The sequence below is a fragment of the Camelina sativa genome, chromosome 19 (genome assembly GCF_000633955.1).
Source record: "Camelina sativa cultivar DH55 chromosome 19, Cs, whole genome shotgun sequence".
Classification (NCBI taxonomy): Eukaryota; Viridiplantae; Streptophyta; class Magnoliopsida; order Brassicales; family Brassicaceae; genus Camelina; species Camelina sativa.
The window spans coordinates 13,472,013-13,487,090 of NC_025703.1; the positions used below are offsets into that span (position 1 = coordinate 13,472,013).

General features: G+C 32.5%; 3 protein-coding genes and 1 pseudogene across 3 annotated transcripts; 2 read left to right on the forward strand and 2 right to left on the reverse strand.

Annotated features, from left to right (window-relative positions):
* Positions 357 to 1,673, reverse strand: LOC104766251 (annotated as a pseudogene).
* LOC104766252 (CRIB domain-containing protein RIC5-like) lies at positions 4,011 to 5,475 on the forward strand. Its single transcript, XM_010490093.1, has 5 exons — positions 4,011 to 4,135; positions 4,230 to 4,301; positions 4,447 to 4,525; positions 4,609 to 4,709; positions 4,798 to 5,475. The coding sequence occupies exons 3-5, from the start codon at positions 4,468 to 4,470 to the stop codon at positions 5,239 to 5,241; spliced, it is 603 nt and encodes a 200-aa protein (XP_010488395.1). The 5' UTR covers positions 4,011 to 4,135; positions 4,230 to 4,301; positions 4,447 to 4,467; the 3' UTR covers positions 5,242 to 5,475.
* Positions 5,861 to 6,879, forward strand: LOC104766253 (60S ribosomal protein L36a). Its single transcript, XM_010490094.2, has 4 exons — positions 5,861 to 5,966; positions 6,158 to 6,337; positions 6,500 to 6,574; positions 6,670 to 6,879. The coding sequence occupies exons 1-4, from the start codon at positions 5,964 to 5,966 to the stop codon at positions 6,727 to 6,729; spliced, it is 318 nt and encodes a 105-aa protein (XP_010488396.1). The 5' UTR covers positions 5,861 to 5,963; the 3' UTR covers positions 6,730 to 6,879.
* On the reverse strand, positions 6,993 to 8,999 carry LOC104766254 (probable plastid-lipid-associated protein 6, chloroplastic). The gene is made up of 4 exons (XM_010490095.2): positions 8,563 to 8,999; positions 8,209 to 8,445; positions 7,485 to 7,611; positions 6,993 to 7,387 (listed from the first exon to the last, which is right to left on the reverse strand). The coding sequence occupies exons 1-4, from the start codon at positions 8,824 to 8,826 to the stop codon at positions 7,173 to 7,175; spliced, it is 843 nt and encodes a 280-aa protein (XP_010488397.1). The 5' UTR covers positions 8,827 to 8,999; the 3' UTR covers positions 6,993 to 7,172.

Genomic DNA, 15,078 nt, shown 5'->3' on the forward strand with positions numbered 1-15,078 from the left:
AAATTGAGATCATCTTGTGTGTTTTTAATGTTTTTTTTAAAAAATATCATTACAAGTTAACATTGTGTAGTTGAAGTTGTTGTTTTGCTGTAGTTGTTAGTTGTGATTAATTTATTATTATTTGTCATTTTGTGGTTGAATTGTTATTTAATATTTTCATATGTATTTTGTAAACTGTTGAAGTAGTTTTTTTTGTCAATGTTTAAAAAAAACATTTAAAAATGGACGCTTTTAACAAAAGATACATGATTTTAATAGTTATCTTTAAATATATACAGAATTGTTTTAATTGAGGAAATGGAATCTGTATCCATATGTGCAGAATATTACTCTCTCTTCTTAGTTGGGGTTTGTCTTCAAGATTTGTCAGTCGTTACTTTAAGGATGTTGTATTTGTAGAGAGGGTATGTTGCTCTCATCTTAAGCCATTTCACAATACAGGTCGAATGAAAATGGTGGTTACAAGGAAGAGCATGAATCTCTGCACCATCCTCGTATGAGCTCAGACATATGCAACAGTCCTGATAAGAAAAATCAATTAGAAGAAACATTTGGAACTTCATAAAGCAGAGTTAATTGTTGTCATAGAAGATTGGCTTTACTGCATCCTCAGCAAGCAGCGTTCTTTCAGTTGCTAAGCATAGTCCTTTGGTCGGTATAGGAACCAATTTGTTCTTCTCGTTGGTATAGAAAGCTTTAAATTTGTAAAGTGGAAGAACACCGAGCTCAGCCTCTGATACTCCTTCCTGTATAACCCACAAGAAAAGGCGTTTGTAAGTCTTTAAAGTCAACAAAGATTAATGAGAGGCTATCCATTTTTATGTTCATATCGTTCATGCAACGGGGTAGAGAAGAGCGATGATGCAAGGAAGACAGCAGCAGAGAGCTATTACAACAAGGCAAGCCAAAACAATACAGAAAATGGCGAAGAAGACGTCAATCGCCAGAAAAGTCACCGACCAACCTGCCAAAACTCGGAAGATTTGGAACACACAGAAACAATAATTCTTGTATTTGAATGAGCTTGGAGATATGAGAGAATCTGATACCAGTAAATATTAGAAGCTTCTCCTAAAAGCTTATCACCACCTTCAACAACCCAATAGAATCCAATGATCCACCATACGAATGATACCACAATGTTTATAGACTCACATCTTTTAGCAAAAACTGATTACAAACCCATCATCCCAATGGCAAATTCAATCACATAAACGACAAAAAAACATCAATTTCGTCTTCATAAATTCATGAAATTGAGATTAGTCAATCAAACTTGTAAGTTGTTGAATTGTCATCGCCTTCTTCTTCTTCTTCATGATCATACTCACTGTGATCTTCATGATCGGTGGCGGTACTATCTCTAGACTCCAAATCCCTAGCTCTACGCGTCGTGTTTATCCTGCAATACTCAGACAAAACCAAAACCACATGGATAAAACACTGTAACCCATACCCACAAATCCAAACCCTGATTGGCTCGACTTGACTTTGTGTAATGAGTAGATAAATCTTATTAATCTACTTCTCATTAATGAGTAGGAAGTCGATGCCCATGAGTTAGCCTCCTTTTTTGACATTGCGAGCAGGCCAATGACGAAGCATTCTTTTGACGATATGTTGGTGAAGGTGCTCAGCTTTGAGATTTTCGAATGAAACGACAGGGAATCCATTTTAGTGAAGAAATCAAAGAGACGAAAAAAAAATATATATGAAGCATGAAATTGGAGGAGAAGGCATTATATAGGACTTACACCAATTAAAGATAGAGTAGTGGGTCTTGAATTGAAAGAGCGAGCATTGAACGGGATGAATTACAGTAATAGAGAAAAACGTTACATTCGAGATGGAAGAGAGGGAAGACAGCGAAAGGGTATGGAGGAGTGGAGAACATTTATTTCAAAGATCACCATTAGATGAACCAGGATGAAAGAATGAGAAGGACAAGGACGTTTCAGGTCCACAACGGACGACGGCGCTGTGGAGTATCGTGGAGAGGAGTTTTATTCTATCGGTCAAAAAAATATGGCTTAGTGGATAATGAATTGGGCTTTTACAGAAATGTGATAGAAATAAATAGTAACTACTTAGTGAGTAATATAAAATATGAACTTATTTTGAAAATATGGATTTACTTAAAATAGGGGTATGGTGAAGTGGCATCACCATGATTAAGAAAACTGCACTTTATATATATATATATATATATATATATATATATATATCAGATTTTTCTGTTAGGTTCTAAACCTCATCCCGACTATCCGACTAACTAAATGATTTCTAAACGGATGTAACTCGTAAGTTCAGTCAAAGAGTCAAACCTTAGCTGATTCATTTCACCAAGCGCCAAGATTTCTGTTTTCTATATCTCGAATCTATATAGAATCGATGTCCAAAAATGCCTACCTACAATGTAATATCGATTGACAAACATAAGTTCTCGAAAATTTTAATTCTTGTTTATTGACGTTCCTTATAACTAAATACAAGGATTAAAAAAAAAAGGAACACTAGGGAGTCTATAGTTTTAGTTGTGGGAGAAAAGAGGAAATGATAGCTAGGTAACATATATAGATTATACTTAAGTTAGGGATAAAAAATCTCACATGTCAGATGATACGATGAACATTAAGATTATTATTGTTATACAAATATCTCAAGTCTCAACTATAAGATTAAATTAAGAGATTGTTAGTTAATTTCATTTATGTATCCAGTTAAAAATCATGAGATAACATTAAAAAATTACTTTTAAAATTTAGAAAATATGTATTGAAAAGAAATTTGTATTTGTAAAGTTATTTAAAAGATAAAAAGTAATACTCGAAATTAGCTTTTATTAGTAACATTTTGAACAAATTACTAAAAATTAGCTTTTATAGCTTTAGGGATACAATTTTGAGTATGTGGGATGATATTATGAACACTAGATTATTTTATTTATGATTTTTATACAATTAGATAGCTTAAAACAAAGTTAAATTTAAAATTTCAGAGATATTTTAATTAATTTAATTTATATATTCAATAAAAATCCAATTCATTGAGAGATTATTATTTTTAAAATTAATAAAAATATATTTATGGAAAGGAAATCTGTATTTGTAAAATTTATTAAAAAGATAAACGAAATACTAAAATATAGCTTTTGTAATTATTTTTTGAAGAAACTCTTACTCCTTGAAAGAATCTTTTTTATAAAATTAAGTCAAATTAATGTTTTAATGTGCTTTTGTGTTTTATTGATACACACATCATGCACACCCAATTACTGTTAGACACAATATCATATTGCGAATCCAACCATTCATGTAGAAAGTCAATCCCCCAACTATATATAAATGAATTTCAAACTCCCATTTCTAACCAGGAACGAGATCTCTTTTAACAATGGAGTTGTGGACTAAAATCTTGATAGGCGTCGCCATTGCACTGTGCGTCATAGGGATTGTGTTCAGTTTCCTTAAGTTGCTCGGCGTTAAATTCACCAAGAAACCGGATAACGACGACGAGAACTAAAAAAACTAATGCGTGAAAGACAAAACATCTCATTCTGCAAATAATAATAAATTTTTTGCTTCTAATTTTTAATTACTGACATGTGTATTTTTATATAAATGGATTTGCCTTGTTGGGAAGTTGTTGACTATAATAAAAACTAGTATTGCAAAATTCTATAGATATAACTAAAAAATATATATATTGAGAGATGATTTTTCTTATTGGGTTTCTCTAAAAAGCTAACAAAGAACCGTATCTCCCGCGTTTGCCAGTAAATAAAACAATTCACAATTTCACATCATCTTAATATAGAATTTGAAGAAATTGCATTGAAACCACCAAATAAGGGAAAAAAATCTTCTGGCTATCCGTTGACTTGCAACTTCTACATCCAATAATTATCCACCACGTAGGCTTTAGGCATATGTAAAAAAGAAATAGACAAGAAAAAAAAGAGAGCCTTTGTAATCGAACAAAGAGGACAAACACATTTGAGACTTCTTTCTTCTTCTTACGTGACCTCTCTTCTCTCTTCACCAAAACAAGAAAACAAGATAAACAAACACAATAATTCGACTTTTTTTCAGATATTAGTTTGAAGAACATAACCTTTTAAAGTTTTTATAACCAGGTATCTTGTTTGTTTTCTCTCTTCTCCAAAACAAAAATTAATAAATTGTATTTTCTTTCTTTTTGTTTGTTATATATTCCACTAAAATTTGCAGAAACTCATAGCTCTTGGAAATCTATATGAACCTATTTGTTTGTTAAGCGGGTTTTATCTACTCCATAAATATGTAAGTTGTTTTTTCTTCTTCTTAAGATTTTTATTTCACAATTGTATAAATATAAAAGTTAAAACAAGAAGAATCTCTATAAAGAAAAGCATTAAATTTACGAAAAAAAATTAAGGTTTGTGATTTTGCTTGGTGTGCAAGCTAGGTATACAGCTGCAAGTTGAATATGACCTCACAAATGAAGGGTCTATTAAAAGGGTTGAGGTACATTGCTCGTATCTTCGGTGAGTTTATTCGTTCTCGAAACAAACTCATACATATGTCTACATACAATAATCAAACATCTTAATAAATGTTATCGTTGTAGAGGATGAGAAGGAACCAGATATGCAGATTGGGATACCAACCGATGTCAAACATGTTGCTCATATAGGATGGGAAGGGCCCTCTGCTACCACACCAAGCTGGGTATAACCTTCTTCTCTCTCAATGAATATTACTCTATGAATAGGTTTTGCTTGTGAATTAAGTCAAATGTTTTCATGGGAATATGCAGATGCATGATTTCAAGTCTCAAGATCGCACAAAGACTGAGACGAAAGGAAGCTCTAACAAGAAACCTGGGAGTTCAGGGGAGAAGCATAGAAACAAGGGGAGACGTAAGACATCAACAGGAAACAACTCACCTACAGAATCTCCATCAAGGGCAGGAGGATCAATGAGGCCATCAAAACGCAGTACGGGTAAACAGAGAGAACAGAGCACAGGTTCGGGGTCAGAGTCTTCAGGGTTAGAGTTACCTCAACAGACTGATCAGCCTGTAGGGCCAAAACACTCGAGGCAGAGAAAGTCAAAAGGATCAGCGGGAGGAGGAGGAGGAGGAGGAGGAGGAGGGGGAGAACCTCTTCCACCTAATGGACCAGTAAAGTCGAAAGAAACAGATATATCCGTGAGAGCGGTTTACCCTTGTGCGGGTCTTGGAAGTTCTACAGGAAGATGAAAGATGAAGAGGAGAAAGAAAAAAAAAAGAGAGTGTTGTTCTCAAGTTTAGACTAGAGTGGTGGTTTTTGCTTTTCTTCTCATGATCTACTACACACTTTTTGTCTTTTCTCTCCCTTTTCTTGGAAATGCTTTTGCATTACAAGACTACAAGAACAATGCTTTTCATATCAAGTCGAGAAAGGAGAACCCTTTGATGATGATTGTGAATAAGGGATGTGAATTATATATGCTTGCTTAACACTCTTAAGAATATTCAGAAGCAAACCTTTCTATTGTTTTCTTAGGATTCGATTAGTATATTAGCCTTGATTGTGTCTGACATCTATTAGACTTCTACTGTTTGTTGCGTTTACATGTATTGTTCAAACGAAACCTCATTTGTTTAAATTGTAAATTTTTGATTTCGATGATTTCGATTTATTTTGTCACCACTTCAAGTTCTAGAGGTCTTTGATTGTAATCAATGTTTTTATTTTTATACACACATCAATGACACAATCCCACCACACAAAAGAAAAAAAAAAGATGGGCCTATAGTTTATGTCCAACCCACATACTACAAATATGGGCCTAATAGTTTATACTAAGGCCCAAAGCCGGATTAGGGTTTTCAGAAACTGTACTATAAAAGCTTTTTCTATAAACACCTTCGTCTAGTCTAGTGGACGACGACGGCACACAACAACAAGCTTCACCGGAGAGAGCAGAAGAGACGCGAAAATGGTATACTATTTCTTCTCTTTCGAAGTAATTTGGAATTCTTAATTGTTCGTTTTGGTTTTGGATTAAGATCTTTGAGGAACAAACAATACATGGTCTGTATTGATGTTTCTTTTTCTTTTCCAGATCTAGTCTGTTTTGATTATGTATGTGTGTGTAACTGATTCATTTCTTTGGGTCTATGAATATGACAGGTGAACATTCCAAAGACTAAGAACACTTACTGTAAAAATAAAGAGTGCAAGAAGCATACTTTGCACAAGGTTACCCAATACAAGAAGGGTAAAGACAGTCTTGCTGCTCAAGGAAAGCGTCGTTATGACCGTAAACAATCTGGTTATGGTGGTCAGACTAAGCCTGTCTTCCACAAGAAGGTAATATACTATCTTGTATTGATAATTTTGCTTTTTGAACTAGGGTTTAGGGAACCATTGATCTTGTATCTTAATTGTGTAGTAGAATCTTGAAATTGGAGCAGTGAGAAATCATTCCAAATAGAATCAGTTTTTTACTTGGATACATGTTGTATTGAACAGGCTAAGACCACGAAGAAGATTGTGCTGAGGCTTCAGTGTCAGAGCTGCAAGCACTTTTCTCAGCGCCCAATCAAGGTGAGATGAATCATCTTTACATACTTCAGTTAATGTATACTGGATATGTTACTTGGTGATTTGCTTACATTGTATTGTTGTTGTTTGTTTAACAGAGGTGCAAGCATTTTGAGATCGGTGGAGACAAAAAGGGGAAGGGAACATCACTTTTCTAAGTTGGTTTCGTCTTATGTTCTACTATTTTTGTACTTTGTTGGATTTGGAATCCTTCTGTTTTAGCTCTCGTATAAGATTGTCTCGTCTTTGCTTGTTGACTCTTATATTTTGAATCATCATCAAGATATGGTTTTGCTGTTAATCATCCACCTTCGATTTAACTTTTTGCAAATCTGTTTTCTCTCTATGAAAAATTCAAGAATATAACTCATTAGAGACTGCAATATAGTGCAGAATCTGAAAGTTCTATATCGTTGTGCAATTAGGTTACGCCATGCAGGTCATTCATATAGCTTTATCTGTAACAGGACACTCATTTCCATATGTAATCCTTACTTCTTTATGACTTTATCTGTTCACATGATTTGTACAAAACTCATGAGGCTGCTACAAGCAGAAAGTTTGTTTTTTGTTGGTCTTTTTACATGTCAACGCTTGAGAATTAAGCAATGACAAATACCCTAAGTTCACCTCTGTCCCCGCGAGTTATGCGCATGCTATCATCAACATAGGTGACTTCAAAATCTCCAGTTCCAGGGTTTGACGATGGCCTGAAACTATCGGGAAGCCTCGGGATATCAAACGGAGGAATCTGCGATAAGTTTCCTGATGTCTTCACTGTTGTTTTCTCAAATGTTATCTTGATCTTGCAAGTGCCTGTTTTTCCCATCGATATCAAAAATTGCTGCGGATTAACATTTTGCTCTTACACAATTCAATAAGCGTAAAACACGAGACAAAGAGAGATACAAACCTAAGAGTTCAAATTTGTGAGCCAATGTAGCAGTGGCTTCTAATGGCGGAAATGGCCAAGGAGCACCTAGTTCCACCTCTGCTATGTTGTCAAAGTCTTTGCTAAACACATCAATCCGTTGAAACACCTGGTTCCACACAGTTCTTATGAATCAGAAACAAGAGGCAATATTACAGAAGTCTGCTTTCTACTACTGACTCAGGTTAGGTGCGTTACCAAATGTAAACCAAAGAAAGCAAGAGTCTTAGCTCATCATCATTCAAGTTCAACCAAGACTATCAATGATAGACCAGACCATCATACACATACACATACACATACACATACACATATACTTGGCAACATAGAAAAAGGTTTGCTTTCGAGTGATTCGTAGATAGATGACATTGCAAAATTGAAACCTCAGAAAGCTAGACTCTTATCTCATCACCATTCTAGCTCAACCAAAACTACCATTGATAGACCAGACCAGAGTCACAGACGATACACATACACACATACCCTTGGCAACATAGAAAAAGATTTGCTTTCGAGTGATTCGGACATAGCTGACATTGCAAAATTGAAACCTTAGAAAGCTAGACTCTTATCTCATCACCATTCAAACTCAATAGACCATACAGTACACAAACACAACTTGACCACATACCCAAAAAAACCAAATCTTGACTGATAAAAAAGAAATCAGAGGCATTGATTCAAGAATTCACATGACAAGATATACCTGACCAAGAGTAACAGGGATCAAACGACCAGTGGGTAAACCAGGACGGCTACCACCTAAAGACCGAGAAGAGAAGGCGCTGCTATACAACAACCTCCATTTCCCTTGGAGTATATCAAGACCATCGGTTAAATCAACAGGTCCACCAGCAGTTTCAAGTTCTTTAGCAGCTTCCTCAGCTTTTCGTAAATCATCAACACTCGCCACAAGTCCTCTGTTTAATCCCGAAACTGCACTCTACGATTCTCACAACACAACACACATAAACAATCTTAAAATTCCCCCCAAAAAACCCCTAACTTTATTCTAATTTCACAAAATTGATTTCTTTTTATTTGAATCAGAGAGACTCACAAGTAATTTGAGTTTGAGCAATGCGATTCCCTTGTCGTCTCCTCCCGATCCAGATGATGACGGTGGTGGTGGGTCTCTGTCGCCCCCAATGGATACCTCAACGAGAGACGAATTCGCCTGAGTAAAACGCAAACGAGACGATCTGAGAACTGGAGAGGAAGAGAAAGAGCATCTGATGGACGGCGGAGGAGAAGAGCGGTGGTCGGAAAGAAGCGCCGGTGGTGAACGTAGTAGTGATGATGAGAGAGTAGAAGAAGCCGCCATGGTTGATTAAACAAAAATAAAACACACGAAGACAGTTGAGATATTTATTTTCTAGAGAAGAAGAAGAAGAAGCATCTACAGACAGAACAGAAGTAAAAGATTTCTCTTGTCTTTTTTTTTTTTTTTTTTTATAAGTTGTGTGANTGATTTGAGAAGCACCACGGGTTAGTGCGTAAGCTGTCACGTTTCCTAAAATACGTGTTTATTAACCAAAAATGTTGTCATTATTACATTCACATTTTCTATAAAATGATGTCGTTTTATGCAATTGTATAATGTAATCAAAATCGAGTTAAATAAAAACTCATAAAGCCCATGAAGATATCAGAAGATGCCCAATCCCACAATATTTCACATTTATTTTTTCTTGTTTCTTTTGTTTCAAGTCTACAATTTAGTTCGATCTAGTGTTACATCTACATAGAAGCTTTGACCCCCAATTTTTTTTTTTTTTTTTTTTTTTTTTTTTTTTTTTTTTTTTTTTTTTTTTTNAATCCCCACCTCATCAAATTCTGACATCCACACGTTTATGATCAGAGGTTTCTGGTTACATTTTTATTAATTTGCCCCGTACATATTTCTCCAAAAGCGTTAGAAAGTTATTGCATCCTAACCAATTTAATTGACGAATAATTAATCGACATAATTGTAATGGACAAAGTATTTTGCTTCCAATACTTAGTACAGTTGTGTTTCTCTCTTTTTGTCATATGACATGCATGCCTTTCATATATACATTTCTTTTTTTAGAACAAAGTATTAAGCTTTTCATAGTAGTGGTGATGAAGTTTGGAAAATAATATAACTTCGTATTTGAATATATATTTTAGTACTGTATGAATGGATTCTTACATGGGAAAGGAAAAAAACGTTTTATGAGGTCATCAATTGAGTAAAGGGCTTTTTTTTCTTTTTTATGAAACAAGAAACTTTCTGTTTTTATTTTCTTCTTGTCTTTAGAGATAATATCGTCCAATTTTTGGTGGCACTAATTCAATGGTTGAAACTTCAATTTGTGATAACTTTTTGGCAGTTGGGTTCTAATTATGCTGAACAAAAATGATGTACTAGTGTAGGAGAATACTAGCTAGTTATATTGGGGTTGTAGTATTAAAATCTTGAATTCAGTTTGTTGACATTTGTGTGTTTAGATTCTGCCGTTTGCAGTTTACTATTTATGTCCATGATATACCGCATGCTAAACCATGGGCTCTACGAGGTTTTTTAGTCTTTCCTTTTCTCAATTTGTGGTTATTTGAAACATGTAAGTGATAATAACGAACTGTTCGACAAAGAAAAGTAGACGTTAGTGTGAATGGATTTAGATGAAATTATATGCGTACTAATCGGTAAACAAACATAATTAGTGTTAATTTTTTTAAAAATTAGTGTTAATATATACTCCTACTTGTAAGAAATTCAAATTCGAATAAGACATCATTTATAACTCATGAACTTTCGTATGATTATAGTATAACATTATATATATATATACTTATAGTATATCATTTCTCCACAATTGATACTCCATTAATGCTGCAAACGCAAAGCAATGCGAGTTTCCAAAGTCAAATTTTGGTGAGAAAAATGGTAGAAAATGAACGTTTAATCATTTGATTACAATTTAAAAATAATTATCAAGTTACACACTTAACTTCTATTTGTTTTTACAATTTTCAGAGATATTGGTGCACAATTTCTAATTACATGTTGATTGTTTTCCTAATTATGTAGTAATTCAAGACTCAAATCTAAAACATAGCAAATGAGAAGAGAGGTGATTAGATTTACCTATGATGGTCATAGCCTCATAGGATTAAGCTCAGAAGATTTAAAGATTCATAAGAAATAGGAATCGAAGGTAGAAATGAGAAGAATGAAGGAAAAGGAAAAGGTATCAAGGAAGAGATCCATTGGCTGACAGGTAAAATAAGAAATTGTTTTCTCAGGCGAAACTGAAGGCGGAGACGGCAAGAATGATGTTTTTGTCGTTTCATTTTTTTCTTTTCTTTTTGTTTTTGTTTTTTTTTTGTTTTTCCCTTTTAATAAACTTCAACCAATACAAAGAATGAGATCCAATTAATTTTCAAACATATGATCTATCTTAAAATATTAATGGACTTCTAAAATTATGCCCCTTAGGTCGAATTATTTATTTTTTTTTTAATCAAAATTTAACTATTATAACTCTTCTCATTATTATAAAGTAAAATCAAATTTATAAAAAACCCCGCATAAAAGAATATATGTGAAATAGTTTAATAGTTTATAATATATATGAAATAGTTTAATTTCTATGGGCATTCGTGCAATCCCTTTGGGTTCGGATATTATCCCATAAGGTTCGGATAAACGGATTTAGGTAAATAGAACCTATTGGTTATTTTTTGATATATTGGTTTGTTTTGGTTTAAGTATTACCGGGTTTAGGTACCGTAAAAAAAATTAATTAATTAAATTTAAATAAATTTAGCTAAATTTTGAATTATCTAAGAAATAATTTTAGATGTTTTGATTATTTTTGATGTTTAGGTTTAAAACTAATTGAAAATTGAAATATTCAACATTATAACTAAAATTTTGGATAATTGAATTATATTAATGCTAAATAGTATAAATAGTTTTTAAATATATTTATATATTCGGGTTATGATGGATACCCGAATGGATATCGGGTATTATCCAATCCTGACCCTAACCCGAACCCACGGGTATTAGAAAATAGAAACCAACAGAGTTTTGTAGGTAAACTCGTACCCAAACCAAACCTAGTTTTTGGGTCGAATTTTGGGTTGGGTATTCAGATACGGTTTTTATGCCCATGCCTATTCTACATTATAAAATCTTAAAGTAATTTGTATATTATAATTTTTTTTATTGAAACGTTTGTTATCCATAGGTTTTGCAAAATCAAACAAGATGAATGGGACACACTTCTCTTATGGGTTTTGTGAGACGGGTTTTCTATAGTTAAAAAATAGCAAAATCATTACAAGGCAGACCTAACAAGATAGATTTGTCCAGCTACAAAATTTAGGTCATTTGATTTGACAATTTTAATTAATATTACTGGTAAATTTTATCGGTTTGATAGTTTACGGGAGGATACGAGACAAGTTTTTTTTGTTAGTTCCGGTCTGGGATGAGTCTTCTGTTAGTTCCGGTCTGGGACGGGTTTTCGGTTAGTTCAGGTTTAGGATGAAACGGTTTGATAGTCCACAGAAAGGGAAGAGACGTGTTTAAACTTTAAACATATCACCTTTCTCTTACTATTTTTTAATGTGCCACTAATAATAATAAAAACAATCAGATCATTTTTTTCTCTATACCGAAGTAGAAACAAATCAACGAGTTTGGACTATGAATGTTAATAATATTTATATAAAATACGCTTACAACATAATCTAACACGTACATAACATACTGCAAACTTGATCGTAAATTTAGTTTTTGAAATAACCTCGCACGTACGTGCGGATCCGAACCTACTATATATATATATTTAAAGAAATTTCATTGTTTATAACGATAAAACTGCTCTAATATTTAACTTTTGCTTGTAAAATTGAACACATGAATTACTTTGAAACAACTTTCCCTAAAACATCATTTATATTAAAACGGAAGAATACTAATGAACAAGAAAAATATCAGCAATAGTTTAAAAATATAAAATATATATTTTAATCAATTAATCTGAACACATATATAGTTAAACAGTATAATCAATTGGCACGATCGCATTTATTATTTCTTTGCAAGTAGAACATGTGAAAAACACATCTTCTTACACAAGAAAAAAATCAGTCGTTTTCTAAGTTACCAGTACTAAGTATCCACGTATTGTCTGTTTAACCAAACAAAATGCTTTTATGAAAGTAGCATGATTAACCGAAAAGGTCTATAAACACAAGTGGGCTATCTTGAAAATGGAATAAAACGTTATTTTGCTTTACATTATTACTTAATCAATTACACATCTTTAGTTGTGGCCAACCACATTTTTGACTTTTAAGTACTAAGCCTATACTAATTACTAACACATACTCTCTCTCTTTTATATTACTTGTCATTTTAAACGATTTCACACTTATTAAAAAAATAATTAAATTTCTCTTTTAACTCTCGTTAATACGCTATTTTATTTAATATAAGTAATTAATAAGCTACAAGTTATGGGTAAACTGAAAATTTGATCCACAAAATTGTATCGTAAATAGAAAATGACAAATAATAGAAAACAAAAAATTAACTCTCGAATGATAAGTAAAAATATACGGAGGGAATAATAATAATGCAAAATCAACAACCCAAAAACACATAATCCATTTGAATATAAAGCTTTTAGAGCCCATTGAATATATTTGGTCGAATACAAAGAATAACTAATCCGAAAGTGTACATCAATCATGGAATGTTATGGTCCGTTAATAATAATTTTTTTTGATTGATATGAAATCTTTAGTCATAAAACTACAATAATGTAAATATTTTCAATTCTATTACTATTAAGCAATTAATAAATTTTGTTTATGCGCATGGCGTCGATATCACCTAAGAAAGACAAATATTGAGAGAAGTTTTAAATAAGTGTAAAAAATATTAACATATATATATCAAACTTTTGTGAACTATGGAATATTTTGCCAAACAAAACCTTATTTAAACTTAGTATACTCTTAGCTCATGCACCACGGTAACATTACAAAAAAAAAAAATGTATTAACAGAAATTTAATTATAATAGGCTTTCCAAAAGAGCTAGGCCTTGAAACAACAATTTCAAAAACAGAGATTACAAAGAGTTTACGCCGACACCTTGAAAATTGCGGTAACATTTATTTGTACTTTTATTTGTAAAAGTGGAACATGTGTTTATTACCAAACAATTATGTACCTATAACCTAGGCAGAGGAAATCTTCTAACCAAACCATTTGGGATCAGAACATTTATTAGTAAAGAATCAATATTTAGCTTAGGTTACACTAAAACTAATTACTCCCTCCGTTTCAATATATAAGATGTTTTAGAAAAGTTTTTTGTTTCATAATATAGATGTTTTCAAGTTTCTATGCAACTTTTAGATTACTTTAGTATTTTATATTATGCAGTATTGTTTCTGATTGTTTAAACTTGTTAAAAGTAAAAACTTTTTAATCTGCGTGTTTTAGTTAAAATATCATATATTTTGAAATGGAGGGAATATAATATATATAGAGTTTTTTTTTGTCTCACTTGTTATCGGATAGTTCGATGACACTTGACTGGTTAGATGGGAATTGCATGAGCATGACCACTTTTGACTGTTGCATGACATGCACATGCTGACTTGAAGGCAACTGATTGGCTTCCACTGATTCCCATAGATTTGCTGCAAAATACAACTCATCTAAGTACGCCATTTTAAAAATAATTCATCGAAATTGTGTTTTAATAATCGATACATATCACCTTAATTAATATCGCCTTAATAATTCTCTTTCCTTTGGCTCTTAAATGAGTCCAAACCTTGTCCATTGAAATTTTAAGCATATATATAAAGTATACAATATTTATTTATTTTTCCAGTAAATGTTAGTAGTATCTCATAATCGTCGGTACTTGAATCTAATTTCATACTAATCAATAAAGTATTTTAAAAATTAGATTAAAAAAAAAACATCCGCTTCATGAGATTACTCGATGACTAAATGAGATAATTTTATATAGATAATCACTCACATGGGTTGCTAAACCAGTACACTATTTTGATTTTTGTTATTAGTTATGTTACATAACTTATGTAGAACAACTAAAACAATTAAAAGTTTACTGCAAACCTTTTCTGTATCGGTTTTGACAGCTTAGCAACATTTATATATTTGTTTTGTCTAAGACAAATGTTTTTCTTCGTTTTTTTCATATAGTTTTAATTTAGATTATAAATCTCATACATCTTCATGGATCCGCGCCTAGGCGATAATACTATAACTAACACAGCGTATATCATATATCTGAAACTTAGAACGAAATAAAACTAGTTTCTTGCCCAAACCGCCAAACTACCACTCTATTTAATGTATATGTATTTTGTAAATGACCGGCGACGTCGTATATTATTTGTTTTAGGGTTACGTGTATTTAAAAAGTTATACACGTATGCCGAATAAGAAACCCAGTAGATTCGTATTTAAGTCTACATATAATAATTCGAATTCGTGAGAAGTAATCGAGTACACGTATACCGAAAAGGAAGCTAAAAAACGTTATGGG